The following is a 20,196-nucleotide window of genomic DNA, read 5'->3' as shown; positions in this document are numbered from 1 at the left end:
ATTATAAATGAATAATGATGTCAATATAGTAACAGCTGTGATGTATTTGGTTGATGTATATTCACGTGTGTAAATTACTTTTCAAGAACTATTTAATTTCTTTCAATAGTTCAAGTCATCATTTTTCGTATGCATTGGAACATGTCAGAATTCATTAATCCCTACTTTTTCTTTTAAAATCCCACTCTTTAGTAGTTAAAATCACGAGTCTTCGGGTTATAGTTGCAGATAGATCGGTACTCAGGTCATTTGTAGAGAGGAACTATTTAAAGACAGTAGTTGTATATTAATCTTCTTCATTTCAAAGTAAATTACAACCAAGTTTAGAGGAAAATACATTTTCTGTTGTGAGAAGCAATAAAAATGGTAATTATATCAGTTTTTTATTACAAAAAATTTATTTGTATAGTTATTTTTCAAAAAATTACCCCAATAACATTATAATGTTTAGTAAATTTTAGTTGACATTTATAATTAATTTACTGAAATATTGTATAATTACACAAATATGTATTGTCAGAGATATATTATCTTGTATTACTTGATTTTTTTCTTAAATTAAAATTTCTGGCACACCAATTAATTTTTTTACCAATGTTATAAAAGATTATTATATAATAAATGTTAAAAAATTAATTATACTATAATTTCCTACATATCCTGATTAAATTGCATTTGTGCTAGGAAATTTAAATTATATACATTTATTTATTTTGTTCAATCATCAAAATTAAATAAAGTACTTTGACAAAATATTTTCTGTATTATTGAAGTGCTGAATCATGTCTAAAATATCATTTAAAAAAAAATATCAAGTAGTGAAAAAATTTCATATTTTTTGGCGCCAATAAGTTTTTAAATTATTTGAATCGATATTTGTTCTCTCGATTCCTCGAATCGGTCAATATTTTCACCTTGAGCAATACAAATATTAGGTAGATTGACCTGAATGGGGAATAGTGAGTGGAGCAATAGTCAGATTACACATTCGAGTCACTTGACAGGACTGCTGGAAACTAAGAGTGAACCATCTGATTTTCTGACATAAATAGAAAATTGATTAATTAAAAGCGTTTTTAAATTGTGTTCTTCATTTACAGTTGGGTAGACAAGGAATTTTGCAGATCAGCTATCATTTTTCCAACGCCATCAAAGGTAATTTGAAATTTCATTTAAAATTAATGTTTGTACCATCTGTATTATGTGACTTTCATTTTTCAATATACTTTCTCTTTAATATTCTTCAAGTTTTGCGTTAGTAGACCTTGCTCCATATGATTGATAATTTTGCAACATCTACACTCTTTACATAACATTTGAAACGGCTGTTATTTAACCGATTAATTATAACCACAATCACTCTCTCATTGCTATCAGTATATAAAGGAAATAAATTGTTTTTGCAGGAAAAATTGACACAATGCCGTGCCCATTCTTAACACGTTTATCAGCGAACTATGTTCGTAATTATAGTGCATCATTGTTGACTAATTATCGTCAATACTGTCCTGTAATGTCACGTTTATCAAGTACATCAGTAGAAACTGAGGAATTTGGCAAGACTTCACCGATAAAAAAATGTCCTTTCCTTTCTAAAGAGCCTGATGCAATAATAGAGGCAAGCCCTGCTGTTGAGGAAGATATTATAAACTTAGGAATTCCTGAAAAGATTCCGGAAAATGATTTGAATGAGGAAAAACTTTTTCCTTATGAAGAATTCTTTCATAAACAAATTATGAAGAAGAAGGAAGATCATTCTTATCGGGTATTTAAAAAAGTCAATCGACTAGCTAAAAATTTTCCATCAGCTGTAGAATATTCTTGGGGTGAGAAACCTATAACTGTGTGGTGCTCCAATGATTACTTGGGAATGTCTCGTCATCCTGCCGTAACAGGAGCTGTTCGTGAGGCTTTAGAGAAATTCGGGGCAGGTGCAGGTGGAACTCGTAACATTTCAGGCAATTCTATGGGTCATGAAAAACTAGAAGCAAGACTTGCTGCCTTACATAAAAAAGAAGCTGGACTTCTATTTACTTCTTGTTTCGTTGCTAATGATTCAACGTTGTTTACATTAGCTAAGAGCTTACCAGGATGTCATATTTTTTCTGACGCTGGAAATCACGCTTCTATGATTCAAGGAATTAGAAATAGTGGAGTGCCAAAACATATATTTCGTCATAATGATGTAAGACACCTTGAAGAATTATTATCAAGTGTTGATCGTTCCTTGCCTAAAATAGTGGCATTTGAAACTGTACATTCCATGAATGGTAGTATATGTCCTTTAGAAGAAATGTGTGATATAGCAAAAAAATATGGGGCCTTGACATTTGTTGATGAAGTCCATGCAGTTGGTTTGTATGGATATTCAGGAGCAGGTATCGGAGAAAGAGATTGGGTTCTTGATAAAATGGATATTATCTCTGGAACCTTAGGTAAAGCATTTGGAAATATAGGCGGATATATTGTTGGATCTTCCAAGTTAATAGATATGATAAGAAGTTATGCTGCTGGATTTATTTTTACTACGTCTTTACCTCCAACTGTTCTTTACGGTGCTTTGACAGCAGTTGAAATTTTAGCCTCCGATGAGGGTCGGGCTTTAAGAGAAACTCATCAAAAGAATGTGGCCTACATGAAATCAAAACTGCTTTCTGTTGGACTTCCTCTAGAGCCAACGCCATCTCATATCATTCCTATTAAGGTAATAGTTTTCACCAAACTTTTATATCTGACCAATTTTAAGATTATTATTTATTTGAAAATTTAAATATCATTTTAGTCCTCCAATGCTTGATTTATTATTAATATTGAAATAACTGACTATTATCTTTGAGTATTCATTAATATTGTCGACTAAAATGATTTACAATACAAGTGAATGACTAAAATCAATTTGAAAGTACTATCCATTTACATGAAAATCTCATTGTATTAAAAGAGATGCATTATAGGATAATAATTTTATATCTCATTGTCTAATTCCAGGTAGGAGACCCTCTTCTGTGCAGCCAAATTGCCGATACTTTAATAAAAGAAAAGGGTCACTACGTCCAAGCAATTAACTATCCAACTGTTGCTAAGGGGGAAGAGAAATTACGTCTAGCACCTACACCGAAACATACTCCGGAAATGATAGATAGATTTGTTGATGATGCTTTGACCGTATTTAATGATTTAAACGCACGTAAAACATCTTTTAATGCAATGACTTTAAACCAAGCAATATCAGTTAATTGACAAATTATTACAGTACAAAGATATAACAGTTTTCCAAGGTACAAAAAATAGTTAAATTAAAATATCTGAATTATATTTATGGCAAGATATATTTATGAAATTTAAATTTTTGAGTGTACACATACTCATTGATGATTGCAATATATAGAAATATGACAAATCTATGACAAATATAATAGTTATGTTTGGTTAAATAAGATTTTTGATATTTTTTATTACAGAATTCCCCATTATTTATTGACTGAATTAATAATTAATATAAAATAACATTAAGTGACAAATGTGTTTTCAAGAAACCCATTTTTTTTTATAAAGAACCGGATAACTAAATTTTATTAATTTGTACTAGAGTGATTACTGTTACACATATGACAATAAAAAAAATTATTTTGTCATTTTTCACACAAAATAAAGTTCAATGAATTAACTAAAACTTTCATTTTTGTATTGATTTCAAGTTTATTTTTTGCTTTTGTAAAAGTTAGCATAAATGGATTAATTAATGTTGAGCACTTCCTCATTGCAAGTGTAAGTAAAATGTTTTAATCAATGCCTTTTAACTTTGAAGCATATCTTTACGTAAGTAACATTAATTTACATTTATAATTTTTCGATAATATGCTGCTTTCCTGTGTCCGTATATAGATACGCAGAAAAATAATTAACAATATTCAAAATTATGCGCGCTTTCATTTATGAGCTGTGTTACCATCAGTGACAAATAGTTTTTTTTTGAGTATATAATTTAAATTGAAAGAAAATATGAATAATTCTTTATTCAATTTACACAAACTTCCTTAAATTGGAAAATTTCTTCTTTAGGTTAATATAATTTATCAAAAGTACAGTTTCACTTCCACAAGTTGATGACATTGCTTTGTACCTTTAAAGGTTATGTGAGCATAACGCTACTCTATTTCATGAGGCAAAGAGCATTATTTAAAATTTTGATAAAATTTATCGCATGTTCAGACTAAATTTCTAAGTAAATACGAAATCATCATTTCACGTAATGTCTTTCGATTAGTTGGTGTCCAATAGCTCTTTACTTAAAAATGTAATAATTGAAACCAACAAAGAAAACGATTCTAGTCAAAACGTATTGTTGACATTAATGAATAATCGTCAGTAAAACTTGTTTATCAAAGAAGTGGTAATATATTTTATAAAAATAATCCGCTATATTGACTGAAACCGGTAATTTTTCAATGGAAAAATTCAAAGAATTAAGTATAAAAATATATGAACAATATAACATTATTGATTAATTAAGTGCAAAATAGGTTAAAAATGTCACGAAATTTTGTAAATTTTTTGAAAATGTTCATAGCATTTTTCTATGGACATGCACGTGGGATATCTTATTTTGTTATTGGAGTTTTAGTATTGTTTTACTGTCTGCACCCTGGAAGATTTGCATCTCATTATAATTTTATCAAAACTGAAGATATTTATCACGAACTTGAAAAACTCTATGATTCTCGAGAGAATTCTTGTTCAATAGCAATTCGTGGACGAAAAGCTTCAGAATTATGGTATCCAGATGAAAATCCTAAAGAGGATCCTGCCGTGATGGCTAGAAGACTTGGGATATTGCCTGGAGGACAATGGAAGCCACTTAATTGCCACTCACTATTTAATGTAGCCATTATTCTACCTTATCGTAATCGTCAAGCTCAATTAAATATCTTCATGAATTATATACATCCATTTCTCCAAGGACAAAATTTAGATTATAGGATTTTTGTAATAGAGCAAAGCCCATTAAGTGAATTTAATCGAGCAAAACTGTTTAATGTGGGCTTCAAAGAAGCAACGAAAATCAACGATTTTCATTGTTTTATATTCCAAGACATTGATTTAATACCACAAAATCCAAACAATATTTATGCATGTACAAAAATGCCAAGACATATGAGTTCTAGTGTGAATACTTTTAGATATAATTTACCATATACTGGACTCTTTGGAGGAGCTATAGCTATGACTCGTAAACAATTTGAAAAAGTTAATGGCTTTTCTAATGTTTTTTTTGGCTGGGGTGGTGAAGATGACGACTTTTACAGTCGATTACAAAGTAGAGGCCTAACGGTACTTATAATATTTTTTATAGCTTGTTTTTTTATCAAGTTTCAAATTATCTTGCGAATTAATTTAAAATCATTTCATAATTTCAGGTGATACGTTTCGGGCCAGATGTAGCTCAATATTATATGTTAACTCATAAAAAAGAAGCTCCAAGTACTTCGAGATTTGCTAATTTAGAAAGTGCAGCGAAAAGATATGATTCTGATGGTATTAATAATTTAAAATACAAAGTTTTAGATCATGAATTACGTCCACTTTATTCATGGATATTAGCTGATGTTTAATTCAGTTAAAATAAGGGTTATGCAAATCATAGTCCGATTTTCATACCAAAAATATTAAATGTTTTTGAATAGCACTTAATTTTATATATAGAAACATATCATAAAATAGTAAAAAAACTTATACTGGATATACTAAAGAAGTAATTTCAATATGTGAACATATCTCGAAGAACAAACTTTGCTTACCATGATGTATTAAATACTAAGATTTACTTATTTATTATACTATTGCTTTCTCAATGTACAGTTCGATATATTTATTTATTATTATTGAATGTTAAAAATGTGAAAAAATGAATAATAAAATGCTCGTGAAATCAACTAGAATTAATAATTAATCTCCATTAAATATAGAGGTAAAAATCAAGCATAAACATTTTTTTTTAAATTGATTGTAGATGTAAATTAGAACGAAAGATATTCAGTTGTATATTAATATTTTATTTATTACGACAATGATTACATTATGATGCAAACGAAGATTTCATGAATTATTGTGATACATTCCAATAGATGAATACCAATTTTAGTTGAAATGTATTCATGAATTAACTATTTATCATTTCATTCATCAGTTGCAATTATCATGTTTATTACTTCAATAGATAAAGCTTTTCTTTTTTCTTATATACAACTATCGAAAAACATTGAAAATTTAGTCATTCACGATGTATTGTTTCGGCAGCTAATAGAAATCTTGCGATGTAAAATGCTTCATTATTATGTACCAAATAAATACTTGGTATTGACACAAAACAATTATTTTTTATACTATCGATATTATTGGTGGTAACATATTGTAAATTATAAATAGATAAAAAAATAAGAAATTTAGAAAATGAATTTCAAAATCATTGACTTTGAATAGAAGTAGTTTTATCATAATACATTATTTATATGAAAAATTATATAGTTTGTCAAATAAAGTGCTGCCTAAATAAGACTAAGTATGAAAAAGTATTTTTTAAGAAATTCAAAAAATCGTGATTTTGAAAATTTTTTATCTAATTCAATCGATAAAAAATAATTAATAAATTGTTATACCTGCATATTTCTATGAAAAATACAAATTGATATACCTAGGTAGTAATTACTGAGCTTAGTTTAAAGATTAAAATTATATTACGTATCAGATAATTCCTGATAACGAGCATACATCATTTTTTTCACGCAATCTTTATACGTATCTCCAGGTAGGGCATTATAAGATGATGTTTTAGCTCCAAGACCAGCTGTAGAAACTCTTCTTTCAGCTTCTATAATACTTGTACGGCCTTGATTAGTTTTTCCTAAACCCATACCTTCACTCCAGCCCATTTTTTGTAACAATTTATTTCCAACATTGTCAGATCCAATTCCCGCTCTAGTTGGTTCTTCATAAGGTGTTACTGATTCTTCCGTACGGGTCTTTAAATATTTTTCTTTCAATTTATTAGGTTGTGGTGGATCAGGTTCGCCATACTTAGCTCTTCGCTCTTTAGCACGATCTCGATATTTATTATTTCTTTGTTGAGGATCATTAGGATCTAAACCCCGTACTTGATACCATTGTTCAAGATTTTGTTTATGTAAATCAGACAATTGTTGATGGCGAAGTAAGGCTTCTTTACTTGGAAATTGGCGTTTACATAATAAACAGGCAAGCTTTTATCCAGTCTGTATGCTGGCGTTCTTCTTGTTGAACGTCTTCAATTTCTTCATCAGTATCACTACCTCCTCCGTAAGCTGCTACTAATCCATTGTTATTTCCTGGATCCTCTTCTTCATGATAAGAAGCAACTGTTTTCTTTTCTAGAATAGCATAGCCAGCATCAGCTGCTCCACTTCCAAAACCTTGATAATTTTCATTACTTAAAGATTCCGAGGTCCAATTACTCTTTGCATTTTCTTTCTTTTGGTTCAACGTCTTTGCCCAACGTTCCATGTCTTTTGCTATTTTTTTAGCTACTTTTACTTTGTCTTGTTTACTGTCTTTTTTCTTGCTATCTTCGTCTTTTGAAGTCTCTTGGCCACCCATCACAGAAGAATTTGCATCATTCGATGTACTGGCATTGTCTACAGTTGTTATTGTTGTGGATGATGTAGTTCCTGCTACACCCGTAACTCCAACATTTGTCTGTAATATAAATGTATTATGTTATAGCTTACATAACTATTTTTTGAAGAAATTAATTATTCTATTATGCTAAATTTATATTATAATGTTACCTTGGCTGGTTGATAAGAAAATGATTCAGCATCCCAATACAGAAATTGTTGTGTATGACTATTATAATAATATTGTGAATTCGAATCATAATACAATCCAGTACTAGGATCGTAATAATACCCAGAAGTTTCATCATAGTGATAAGTACTGACATCAGGAATAGCTAAAAAAAATTTTAATCAATAAAGAAGATGTAAACTTGTTTAATACATATTAATGAAGATGATTTTTTTTAACAAAAAATATGATTTATAATCAAGCATTGTTTATACTCAATAATTAATTTTTTACAAGGCTTTCAGCATTAAGATGACTTACAGTAAACTTTGCCATCGCTTGCATGAGCCGGAACACGTCCACTAGCTAAGGCTGTGCTATTTGGTGCTGTAGGAGTTGGTCTTCCTTTCATTTCTTCGGCATCACTTAACTTCTTAGATGCTTGAAGTTGTTGAATAGCTGATTGAGCAACTGCAGCTGCTGCATTAACTCTGTCAGTCTGATTGAGTGATGGTAAAGTAATTAAAGAACCCTGCATAATTTGATTCTGATAATATTGCGTGTAGTACTGAAGATAATGTGCTTTTTGAGCAGGAGTTTTTGCGTACATATTGGCACTATATTCAGCCAATTGAGCAACATCATCTAGCGTATATCTCTGTGGCTGATTATCAGTAGATTTCCACATGGCTGTGTGATTTATTTGGTGAAGTTTACAGTAAGTTACTTCAACCTTTCTACCATCTACTGAAAGTCCTTGTTTCGTCAGTGCAGTGTGCAAATACATGGCATCTACGACATTACTCATTTCTAAATAACAGACTCCTCGTGATGTATTAGTTAAACTATCGCGGCCTATGCGAATACTACGAATTGGCATCGATGAGGCATTTTTCATCGCTTGAAGTACCGAATCTTCTGTTGTTAGAACATCTAGACCACGAAGTAGAACTATATTTGTTGGATGTGGACTTATCTCATCACTTCCTTCCCCACCTTCTTCACTTTCAGCTCTTGAAGCTGAACATTTAAAACAAGTTTCTCGTCTCTTGAAATTATGAGCTCCGCACTAGAAACAAAAATAACATATTTATTCTCGATCTCATTTCATTTGATGTTATGCTAATTAATTAGTTCAATGCTAATTCTAAAAATCAGCTTCATTTGTTTAAAAATAAAACATACCTTAACACAGTGCCAATCTTGAGTATTTTTTGATGGTGGTTTATCGGAATGATTATCTTTTGGTATACTATACTGCATCAAGGCACGGTACTGATCTTGTAGCATCAAAACCCCCTGAAACAGAGAATTTTAGTGTTATCCCGTTCAATGTCTTCCGCAGGCCTCTTTATGTCCCTTAAAATTTGTTGCTGATGAATTATATCAAACTAATTATAACTATTGTTTTTTTTTAATGAAAATTTAAAAATTTTTTTTTATTTTTACTGTATTTTTTTTTTTATAAATAAACTCAATATCATGGATCTATAACCTAAGAACTCTAAAGAATAATAAAAATTAATTTAAAAAAAATTTCGATAAATTAAATTGAAATTAACTAAAGTCAAAGCAATAATGAAGAGTAATGGAAAATGAAATTAGGATGGATAATAATTTATTTTTAAAATTAAAGAATAAATAAATGCTTAATTGCAAAACTAAATGAAAATATTTACAATGAATTGTTATAGATCCAGAATAATTTGGTTTGATACAATGGGATAAAAGCGTGATTATCGCTCGAAATTAAGTTAATCCAAAATAATGAGCGATTAATATAAAATCTGTAAGGTGATTGAGGAATCCTAGATAGAATAAATAATTTAGGTAAAGGTAGATTAAAGTAGCCTTTGATAAGTTGTTGAGCCATAGCCCAGAGGAAGGCCACTGGACGGCTTTACCGTGCCCTTGCCGCCACGAGGCGTCGGTAGCACGTGAGCAACGCATCAGTTGGGTATGTGGACTGAACTTCGTTCTACCTGTTTCATCTCCATCCATCGTGCGGCCTCCTGAGTCGCGTTAAACTCGACGAATGCGAAACCTCGCGAAGCACCTATACAGAGCAAATACACACAGATCCAGAGTTAATCCACGTATTGCCTGGGTGTCTCTACGCTGAGAGGGCAGGCAATCACAGCACCAACCATTGACAGATCGTCTTTTCAACGAAGCTTTTTAGTTTCTTCGTTTCAGCACTTGTTTTCTTATCCTTTTACCTAAATCCCCCCCCCAAAAACTACCCTAATCTCCGATCATTATTTTACTTTATCTTTTCATTGATTCTAACTATTAAAATTTTTTTTACTTTTTTCAAATATATTGTTTCATTGTTCTTTTTAATCCATTATTCAAATTTTAGTTCTTTTATATTCACATCAAGTGGAAGAATTATTTTTAAAAAGAAATAAAATAATTAAGTATGAAAAAGTAATGTTAAAAAGACTTTATTTATTGAATAGTTGGTGTTTTATGTTTGAAGCTTTCATAATTTCTGATATTCGAATAGATATTTAAATATTCTTTCCTTTTTAAAAATAATATTCCCTCTCAACAATATTTAATAAAACTTTTCTCATTCTTTACTTTTTACATTTTCTGTTTGAATGTGATACTTACCTTATGTGTAATCAATACTTGAATATTTTATTTGTATATAAAAAGAAAAATCTATGAGAACTACTTGAAAGCTATTTTCATCGGTCTTCAATAGAAGTATAAATAAATTTTTTTTCTTTACATGATGATCACGTGTTTTACTTTACTTTAGAGTAGTGTTACTTTAAGTATAAAATCGGAGATGATACAAAAGTATTCTACACTAGAGATAAAAAAAAAGATGTTGGTGAATCATATACCTGTGTCCTTTTTCCGGATTAATCGAATGTCCTTAGGCATGAGACCACAGTTGAGGATGTCTTGCCGCACCTGTGATAACATCATAATGATAACATTGGTGCATGATGATACGTAAACATCTCACGCGTGGCCATTATTGTGGGCCACTAAGTTGACAACCTACGTCGTTCTCGGTAATATGCTGCGCGAGGCCCCGAATCATAATGGTGTTGTTCGGGGTCTGTGACTTGTAGTGGACACCCTCCATAGACGAACCATAAGAACGACCATGATCGTGTTCAATGTCCAAACTCTCTCTACTATGATCGTCATCGCGTTCACGATCACGATCATCACGCTTACCACGTCTATCCCGATCTCTATCACGGTCTCTATCGCGTCTAGAACGATCGCGATCACGATCCCTATCACGTTCTCTATCAGAAGAGTCGCGATCTCTTTGACGGCTGTAACGTTCATCCCTGTCCCTGTAACTACGATCACGATCTTCTCTACTACGATCTCTGCGTTCTCGTGAACGATCACGATCTCTGTCTCTCTCACGTCGATGATTTCTATATTCTGGACTCCGGCGATCCTTTTCACGATGTTCTACATCTCCATAATCTGGTGATTTACTGCTACGATACTCATTACGATATTCTGAATACTCTGAATTGTGGCTCCTGCGTTCTGGTCCATAACCTGGCTCCCAAGGGTCTATATTGCTGTTGTACATTGTATTAGTTCATTTAACTCTCTGGAAAGAAACGAAAAATTTACTTAGACTTTTTATCAAACAAGCTAAGATTTACAAGATAAAATTTTGAACTATTTATTATTGTTAATTATTAGTGTAGAGACGTATAAATATTACAGGTAGGTGAAAAATAAAAAAAAACGGAAGTAGCCATTTTCACCGGATTGGAATAAATAATACATACACTAATGCCTCGGTTCAACAGTTTTCTAGAACACTGACTCATTAAATTTTCAAACAAATCAGCTGACATAATTTAAACCAACAGATAATGGTATAAATTTCGTTCAGAATTTAAATTATTAATGTATAGCGTTATTTTCAAGTTATCATCATTATTTCTCTTATCACCAATGTAACTAACAAAATGATAAATATTCAGCATTAATAATAGTTATTAAAAAAACTATTATTGTCAACATGAATTTCATTTGTATATATTCGAATTTATAGATCATGTAAAATGAAAATATACTTTTAATTTATTGTATGACAATTATTTGGTAAATTTAGTCAACATTTTTTTTTGTTGTAAAACTTTATTCTTAAATATAAAAGCACAGAGCACATGTTATCAATTCTGTGTCCAAGGCCATCTTTTATGTCGCATTATACCAACAATAGCCAAGTTGAGAAATAGATAGAAGGTATAAATGTAAGTTTAAGGCTTTGAACAGTTTTTATTGGAATTCAATAATTATCAGTTGAGTCAAATATTGATTGATATGAGTAAAACTTGAACATTTCAAAAAAATATGCTTACGAAGGAATAAAGAAACCTCATCAAATATTTCTACTATACGTATGAATACTTTTTGTTCCTTACCTCGTGGAGCTAACCAGTATCAGTTTAGTGTACAAATTAGAGAAAAATTGACAAATAATTTTGTAAAAAATTAGTAATATTGAAACTACTTCATTTAAATCTAAATTTTCAAATAATCCTATACTTTTCTAACACTCTCAACTAAAAATCCTGCTTAATGGCGTGATAGATAACCAGATTCTAATCCACCAGTTTCTCTCGTTGTATTCCAACACAATATGGCCGTTACAGTGTGGATAATGCGCGTCTAAATGGTGTGTGGGTAAAACGTAATTTTTGTCTGACTTCACAGTATTTATTGGTGGCCAACTTCATTCGATTACTATCACGCGACTTGTGTCAAGTTTAGGAACTACTTTTTAAAGAATTTGTTGCTCCAATTCGTCATAATGGCGATGAAGAAATTATTTTCTCGTGATATTTGGAAAAATCTTTATGTTTTACAATCAATTGGTATGATAACATATTTCAAAGAGCTTAAAATTTTTTAACTTGATAATTATTACTTCTAATTATTGACTACTTTATCACCTCCTTCAATTTTTATGCTTAATACTAAATGAAACATTTAACCTTGTGCATGTGTATGCTATTTTGCCGGTTTTACATTCATTTTTAAATATTTTATTGTTTTTTTTATGGCAGGCAAAGAAAGCAGGCGGTTTTCTACTGCAGCTTCAGCTCCGTTATCTACTGAAAATGAAACTCAAACAAATAAACCAACCAGTACAAAATCTGATGATATTCCAACACAGTACAGATTTATATATCCTGAATTTTTACCGGATCCAGTACAAGAACATCGCAATTTTCTCAGAGAAAAACTCGAGAGGATGGATATGATAGCAAGAAGAACAATCGTTGAAATTCCTGAATTTTATGTGGGATCAATTCTTGCTGTTAACTATACTGATCCTCATACTCCTGGAAAAAAGAGTAGATTCGTAGGGATTTGTATTCAAAGACAAGGATGTGGACTCAGAGCGAATTTTACACTTAGGAATGTTATTGATCATCAAGGTATTGAAATTATATTCCACATATATGATCCAGCTATACAGAAGGTGGAATGTTTAAGGTATAGTTGGCTTTTACTACAGGTTTTAATAATAATCTCAATCACTTTATGCAAATAAAATTTATTGAACTCATTCTTGTATCTGTAAAAACAATAATTTTTCTCTAAAATAGAAATTATATAATTCGCATCTTTGAATTTTCTAGTAGGTAATCTTTATGCTTACTTTTACTCTTGAGTAAAAAAGTAAAAAAAATGAAAAATCTAATATTAAAATTTTTAAAATTTAAACATAACATGAAATTATATTTTATGTGGATTAATATTTTAGACTCGAGAGAAGATTGGATGATGAATTAGTTTACTTGAGAGATGCTCCTAACGAATATAGTACTTTCCCAGTTGATATGGAAATGGAACTTTTACCAGAAGGTAGTCCAGTTCCTTTAAATAAAACAATCGTACCTTTAAAAGCAGGTTCATGGATACGTAAGTGGGAACAAAAAGGCTTGAAAGGTATAAGTTATGATTATGATAAATTAACGAGAAAAAGAAAGATGAAGATGAAGATGAATGAAAAACCGTGGGAACCATATGATCTTATGAAAATTTACAGGTAATTAGAATATCAATTACTTCATGACAACATTTTTTCTATTCAATTTTAAATCTCTAATTTATTTTTTACAGAGAAACTATTCCGGAAGAAGAACAACAAACTATCTTTTCGGAAATATTTATGAAATTACATTCACTAGAAGTTTCGCGAAAGAAACTGCAGCGTAAACGAAGTTTTGTTCGTCCAAAGAAACAGGGATAGATTGTTATGCTTTAAACGTGAAGTTTTTAATATTTACTGGAATTTATACGTAAGATTCTAAATCTGTATTAATAAATGTACAAAAATGTTATAATGATCTTTCATTCATTTAATGTGTGAATGTCCCTTTTTTAAAAAAGTAATCAATTTATTTGACTAATGTCAGTAGTATTCATGGTTGTATCATAATTATTGTATTTCGTCAACGTAATACTTTTTATTATAAATATTAGTCATGAAAGTATGTTAAAAAATGAGAGCTATAATTACTTAAAATGAAGTTAAGATTTTTTTTTATCTAAAATTCTTTAAATATTTACAACTTTGAATATTATTTTTTTCATTTATTTCGAGACGAATAATTTTTATGTATAGTCCATTTCACTTTGTTTTTATTTTATAAAAAATCATAATCATAATTTTAATACTATTATATTAAACGTCCCACTTTATCATTTCAAATCTATATGTTATATAGTTTATTAATTAATAAGTCATAAAAAAAAGTCTAGGTAGACAATAAAGCAATGTTGATCTCTTTAACCATCTTAACACGATTCAACATTTTTATGAGATGTTCCTTACCGAGAGGTGAAGTTGAATACCATACAGGACTATCTGGTACACAACTTCTTTCAGGCAAAAGGTAAAACACATCATTTCGTGTTTTTACACTCTCTGGACATTTTGATAAATAAAATTCATAAAGTTTTACAGGACATCTCAAAGGATTTTCTTCATTTTCTTGTTGTTCGTATACTTTTTTTTTCTTCGAGTTTGCATCTAAAAAGAATTAGTAAAATTTTAAATTAAATATCCATAGAATTAATACAATGATTGATAGATAAAAACAATCAAACCTAATGCAGCCTGAGGTGGATAAAATCGTAAAAGTACGTTTCTTGAACCAGGAGTTTTCCCAGTGGCTCCAGTAGTTTGTGTAGCTGGATTTCTTTTCCAGTGTTTCATTATATGGGAAAATGATAATTGCATATGCTCTTCCACTGTCTGTTATAACAATAGAATCATGTATTTATGTTGATAAAATTAACTCGTCTGTCATAATCAAGTCTTCTATAAATTAATGATTTCTACGTACCGTTAAATTAAAATGCTTGGTGTTGAAGAACATCAAAGTACTCAGTAATACATGAGGAGAATGTGCACCTAATTGTTTGCATTCCCACAGATGTTCCTCTTCCACTCGTGTAACAATATATTCTGAGGATTTATAAAAGAATTTTAAATATTTTTGGGTTTAATAGCGAATATAAATGATAATAAAACTAAATACAACTTACGGGCATCATTGTACAAGACTGAAAATTTTTTTGCAATATCATTTAAACAATCTGTAAATTGTTCATAGTACGTATCAGTAAATATATTATCTATCCTATTATTTTCAAAAAGATATTGTTGAATTCCTGTAAGTAAACAACAATATAAATAATTTTTTCATAAAACTTTACTATAATTAAAGAAATTAAACATACCTAAACATAAATAATAAATCGTATCAGGTGCATATTCCGATCCATTCGGTTTACGTACTTCTTTTACAAAAAGACAGAGGGAATAATTAAGTTCATCAGCTGTTAGTTGTAATAAATCAGATTTGAACAGTTTGACTTTTTTACCAGCAGCATTTTGTTTTTCTAATTCAGTATTTTTTGCAACAACCCATTTTCTCCAAGCATTTACTCCAAACGTATATTTAAGAGCCATATTAGCATCTGGTTTTTCGATAGGTTCGATAATTGGTGGCTGAGCTGGTGGTGTTTGAGATTCAGAAGGTGATGGTAAACATGGTTCATTATTAGCACTAGCTCTTCGTCCTTTTTTTGTTGGTCCACTTCTTGATTTATAGGAAACAGTTCGCTTTCTTCCTTTAGTAGACGGTGTATTAGGAGTATCAGAATCTGTTGCTTCAGATTGAGCAGCTGGATTCTGGGATGCAGTAATTGTATTGGGTGTTAACGCAACTTCTAAGTCAACTGCTGATTCTTCTATTTCTCCTGTTGCCATTTTTAATGCTATTTGTAACATATCTTCACCGAAAGTATTATTAGAATCAGCAGCAGGTTCAGTAGTAGTTTCAGCTTCAGCTTCTTCTTCTGAATCTGAATCACTTTCGGTCTTTTTCTTTTCAGTAGCAACCATCTCAGCCATCATCAGCAGCTCTGCTTCAAAAGGATCAGCTGGCATTTTTTCCTGTATTCTTTTGATCTCCTTAAAGATACCTTTAGCACTATTTCGAGTAGTTGGAATAAAAATAGGTACTGGAATAGGTAGAGGAACAGGCACAGGTACTGGAAAAGGAAAACTCCACATATGAACAGGAAACGGAACATAAATAGGTACTGGAATTGGAATTGCTATTTTAGATGGAATATCGTCTGTCTGTGTTGATTTAGTACAAGGATGAGGCTTGGCAGATACACCTTTAGTGTGCATTATCGGCTTACATTGAGTTACTTTATTGCATACTTTCACAGGGCTTGGAGGTCTTGTTATCACTTGTTGTTTGTAAATGACTTGTTGTGTTTGTGTTGGTGTAGAATTTGTAATACTTGCATTATTCACTGCTACCGTAACGGTAGATGTTGGTTTCTGAGTAATTGAAACAGTTTGTCCATTCGATGCTAGACTTGCTACTGACGATATCACAGGTAAAGTTTTTTTATTTTGAATATTTGCTATTGGCAGGTTCTGTACATCTACTGTTTTTTTAACTGAATAAGCTTGGATTTTTCCCGGATACGTTCGCTTCGGTGTCCCTGTTGGTACTGGCGCAGCATCATCTCCAGCAGGAATCGTAATTGGAGCTTTTGCATATTGACCCTGAAATTTCATGACGCAATCATAGCTACAGAAATTTCTTATTGTGGCATCAGACATTGTTAAATGATACTGTGCTTGAGAATATTCTTTACAGAAGTTACAATTTATCCGTCTTGCTGATACTGCATTCATTGATACTTGATACAATGTTAGACAATTTAAACTACACATCATTATTACTGTACCATTTTTTAGTTCTTTTTTAATCATATCAAAATTATATTTTTTTACCTTACACCAATTACAGGGAACTATTTTTCTGTGTGTAATTATAAAAATGTTTAAACAAGTTTTGCCACAAAAAGTATGGGCTTCATTATTGTAAAATACAACAGTGCTTTTTTTGTTGATTTTATCAAAGTATTTTTTACAAGTGGAACATTGATCAGGATCAACTTTATTAACAAATTTGAAAGCTGCAAAACACGGTTCACTACAAATAGCAACTGCCGCTGCACGTTCAATTTGGACTTCACAATGAACAATTTTTTCTTCTTGACAAACACTACATGCTTTCTTTTCAGGAATCGGTGGTTCAGTTGAATTCATTTTTGAATATTTTTCCATACAAAATTGAGTACAAAAGTCTTTAAATTGTCCTTTTTCTCCTACTGGAGCTAAAAAGCCATCAGTACCTGAACTAATGTCTTTTTGACAGTAACTGCAAACTTTAAGTCCTTTTTTGAATTCTTCTAAACATGAAGAGCAACAAAACTGTCTAACATCATATCCAAATCTCACACAATATTTTCCTAAACTAATAGCTGTTACGTTACCATTACAATTTTTACAATAGCTGCCGTACTTGGTTTGAAATTTACCTAGACATTCCTCATTACAAAATTCCATTGTCTCCCATGATAAATTACGATCGTCATTTGGTTCTACAATCAAAAGACAACCAGCACAACGTTTTTCAAATTTTGAATTAGCTCCATCACTTGGAATATCTGTAGCTTTATTATTTTCTGTTGTAAATGATTTTTTACATGAATTACTACATACACTATAAGTTTCAGCACCTACTTTAACTTTTATGTTACATTGAGTTGCTTTTTTACATTGTTTACAAATTTCTATAGCTCTTATTTCTTCAATTTCTAAGCTTTTTGCTTCATCGTCAATATCAATAATATTATCATCTATTGCGACAGGAATTAATGCTGTACCAGTTTGAAGCTGATCTGAATTTTTATCACTACTATCTGTTTCTTTTTCAGCAGTATTTAAATTACTGTCTAATACTACCTCTTCAGCCGTTTTAAGTTCAGTAATTTTACATGAATCTTCACTAATTTGATCAGCATTTTTAACTTTAATTCTACTTATTTGTGAACCTGTTGGTGGCGGTAAAATAATTTTCATGCTATCTGGTATAATACATAATTCGTCATCCTGTCCAGGTAAAACTGTCGATTGCTCTTCTGTAGTTACAGTAACTACATCGTCACTATCATTCTTCTTTTTTTCTTTATTACTACTTTCTAATTCTTTTCCATCAGTTTTAGAATTTTCTGTTGAATTAGTTTCTGCATCTTCATTAGAAGTCACTTGATTGTTGTCATCACAGGATTTATTTTCCGCAGATAATTCATTATTATCATTATTAATATTTGTTTTTGATGGTTCCAAAATTACATCTTCATTTTGATTGTTCTTATGACTAGTTTCTTCATTATCAGTCAATGATGATTCGCATATTTTATTATTAGCATTAATAACATCTTGTAAATTGTCCGCTCCATTTCCTACCCTACAAAAATTCATGTTCGTCACTTCAAGCTCATCGGTCTCAATTGCTTCAGCTGTAATATTGTCACCGCCAAAGGGATCTTCAGCTTCAATTGATTGACCTTCAATATGAGATTCATCTTGTTTATCTTGTACTATATGAACAAACTCTGTGTTTTCAGTCTCTGTATCATGCTTATCTGAAGATGTTCCTTCTTTCTCTGTCGTATCAGAATCCACGTCTGTGGGCGAATTTTTTTTATTTTTTACAGAGTCTGTTTCCTTCATATCTCCACTTCCTGTTGATGTTTCTGTTCTTTCAATATCTACTTCGATTACTTTTTGAGGCTCAGTGTCAAGATTATCCGTATTCTTATCGTTATTTATTTCTGTACTTTTATCTTTTTCTTTCTCTTTCGGTTGACTATTCTCTGATTTCTCATTTTCACTCTCATTATGTTCACTAACTTTTTCTTTTTCAGTAGTACTAATAGTTTCATGCTCTAAATTTGTCAATTCAGATTTATTTGTTTCTTTTTTCTCATCAGTAACATTTTCGTTTATAATTTCTATACCTACGTCTATATCTTGTTCAACTGAGCCACTATTACCTATTACTTGATTGACTTTTTCAGATTTATTACCACTTTCTTTTTCACTGGATTGATTGGTTTTTTCTTCTTGATTTGAAGAATTATCACTAAATACTTTATCATGCTCTAAATTTATTTCAGATGTATTTTTTTGAATACTAGTGGTTGGAGAATCTTCATTAATTCCTGTAGATTCTGTAGGATTATCAATTGATTCTTTATCACAAGAACTGGCAGTTTCAACTGTAGTTGATGCATTTTCTTGATCCATAATCACTTACAGGAAATTAATAAAAGTATAACCTAAAAACAGAACTTGATTATTAAATATCAACTTTAATAAATTACTTATCGTACGTACGTGTTGACAATAAAATTTTTGTAGTAAATTCATCAATCAGTCCATTAGGACAAGGGAAATATCAAAATTAAATTATATCAAAAGTAAGGTTATATTAATTTTTATTTATTTTGTTAAGAAAAATATATCGAAAGGCTATGTATTCGTAAGTAAATTAATTCTAATAACAATATTTACATTAAAAGAACGTTTAAAGTTCCATTAATGATGAAATATCAATTTTTATGTTAAATTTGAGGATTAAAACTATTCAGAACATTTCAACCTTACCGATTACAAACACAACAGTGATTAGGATGGCTCATATGGCGGTAATTTGAAGACTACTGCCAACTTAGCCCCGACAACAATTGAACATAATTGAAACAAATAGCAAATTATCACAAAAAAATTTCTTTCTAATATTCTACTTGAGGTACAAATTTGTACAAAAATTAAATTAAAATTGTAATTAATTGAAATCCTTTGGTAAAAAATGACCTTTTAAACATGAAAGAATTTTCTTCAAGTTGATAACAATGAAATTTAATTCAAAAAATAAAAAAAAAAAAAACAAATTATTTGAAATAAAAATAAAACCTAGTTCT

At 30.5% G+C, this 20,196-nt stretch overlaps 5 protein-coding genes across 6 annotated transcripts; 3 read left to right on the top strand and 2 right to left on the bottom strand.

Annotated features, from left to right (window-relative positions):
* Nucleotides 1-199: 199 nt before the first annotated feature.
* Nucleotides 200-3,673, top strand: Alas (5-aminolevulinate synthase). The gene is made up of 4 exons (XM_035092874.1): nt 200-366; nt 1,101-1,155; nt 1,407-2,704; nt 2,989-3,673. The coding sequence occupies exons 1-4, from the start codon at nt 364-366 to the stop codon at nt 3,238-3,240; spliced, it is 1,608 nt and encodes a 535-aa protein (XP_034948765.1). The 5' UTR covers nt 200-363; the 3' UTR covers nt 3,241-3,673.
* A 271-nt stretch (nt 3,674-3,944) lies between these two features.
* On the top strand, nt 3,945-5,933 carry LOC118073026 (beta-1,4-galactosyltransferase 1-like). Its single transcript, XM_035093307.1, has 2 exons — nt 3,945-5,331; nt 5,418-5,933. Exons 1-2 carry the CDS (start codon nt 4,531-4,533, stop codon nt 5,610-5,612), a joined length of 996 nt encoding a protein of 331 aa, XP_034949198.1. The 5' UTR covers nt 3,945-4,530; the 3' UTR covers nt 5,613-5,933.
* Nucleotides 5,934-6,035: 102 nt separating this feature from the next.
* Nucleotides 6,036-12,498, bottom strand: LOC118073025 (RNA-binding protein 5-like). Its single transcript, XM_035093306.1, is given in 9 exon segments — nt 6,036-7,259; nt 7,261-7,728; nt 7,821-7,984; nt 8,140-8,887; nt 9,004-9,117; nt 9,801-9,874; nt 10,677-10,746; nt 10,841-11,416; nt 12,243-12,498. Coding segments are annotated over 8 exon segments (2,718 nt in total). The 5' UTR covers nt 11,396-11,416; nt 12,243-12,498; the 3' UTR covers nt 6,036-6,734.
* Nucleotides 12,499-12,545: 47 nt separating this feature from the next.
* On the top strand, nt 12,546-14,171 carry mRpL19 (mitochondrial ribosomal protein L19). Its single transcript, XM_035093308.1, has 4 exons — nt 12,546-12,695; nt 12,888-13,320; nt 13,592-13,876; nt 13,951-14,171. The coding sequence occupies exons 1-4, from the start codon at nt 12,632-12,634 to the stop codon at nt 14,078-14,080; spliced, it is 912 nt and encodes a 303-aa protein (XP_034949199.1). The 5' UTR covers nt 12,546-12,631; the 3' UTR covers nt 14,081-14,171.
* Nucleotides 14,172-14,460: 289 nt separating this feature from the next.
* Nucleotides 14,461-19,899, bottom strand: woc (without children). 2 transcript variants are annotated; one of them, XM_035092680.1, is made up of 6 exons: nt 19,610-19,873; nt 15,577-19,551; nt 15,382-15,507; nt 15,180-15,301; nt 14,941-15,088; nt 14,461-14,863 (listed from the first exon to the last, which is right to left on the bottom strand). In XM_035092680.1, the coding sequence occupies exons 2-6, from the start codon at nt 19,517-19,519 to the stop codon at nt 14,589-14,591; spliced, it is 4,614 nt and encodes a 1,537-aa protein (XP_034948571.1). In that variant the 5' UTR covers nt 19,520-19,551; nt 19,610-19,873; the 3' UTR covers nt 14,461-14,588. The 2 variants fall into 2 exon arrangements, with proteins under 2 accessions (XP_034948571.1, XP_034948569.1); XM_035092678.1 differs by lacking the exon at nt 19,610-19,873 and adding an exon at nt 19,880-19,899 and having other exon boundaries at nt 14,589-14,863.
* Nucleotides 19,900-20,196: the final 297 nt, after the last annotated feature.

This window comes from Chelonus insularis, unplaced genomic scaffold (assembly GCF_013357705.1).
Source record: "Chelonus insularis isolate UGA/USDA-ARS -01 unplaced genomic scaffold, ASM1335770v1 contig_94_pilon, whole genome shotgun sequence".
NCBI classification, from domain to species: domain Eukaryota; kingdom Metazoa; phylum Arthropoda; class Insecta; order Hymenoptera; family Braconidae; genus Chelonus; species Chelonus insularis.
The sequence above is the reverse complement of the archived record's forward strand: the minus strand, read 5'-3'. Positions and strand labels throughout refer to the sequence as shown.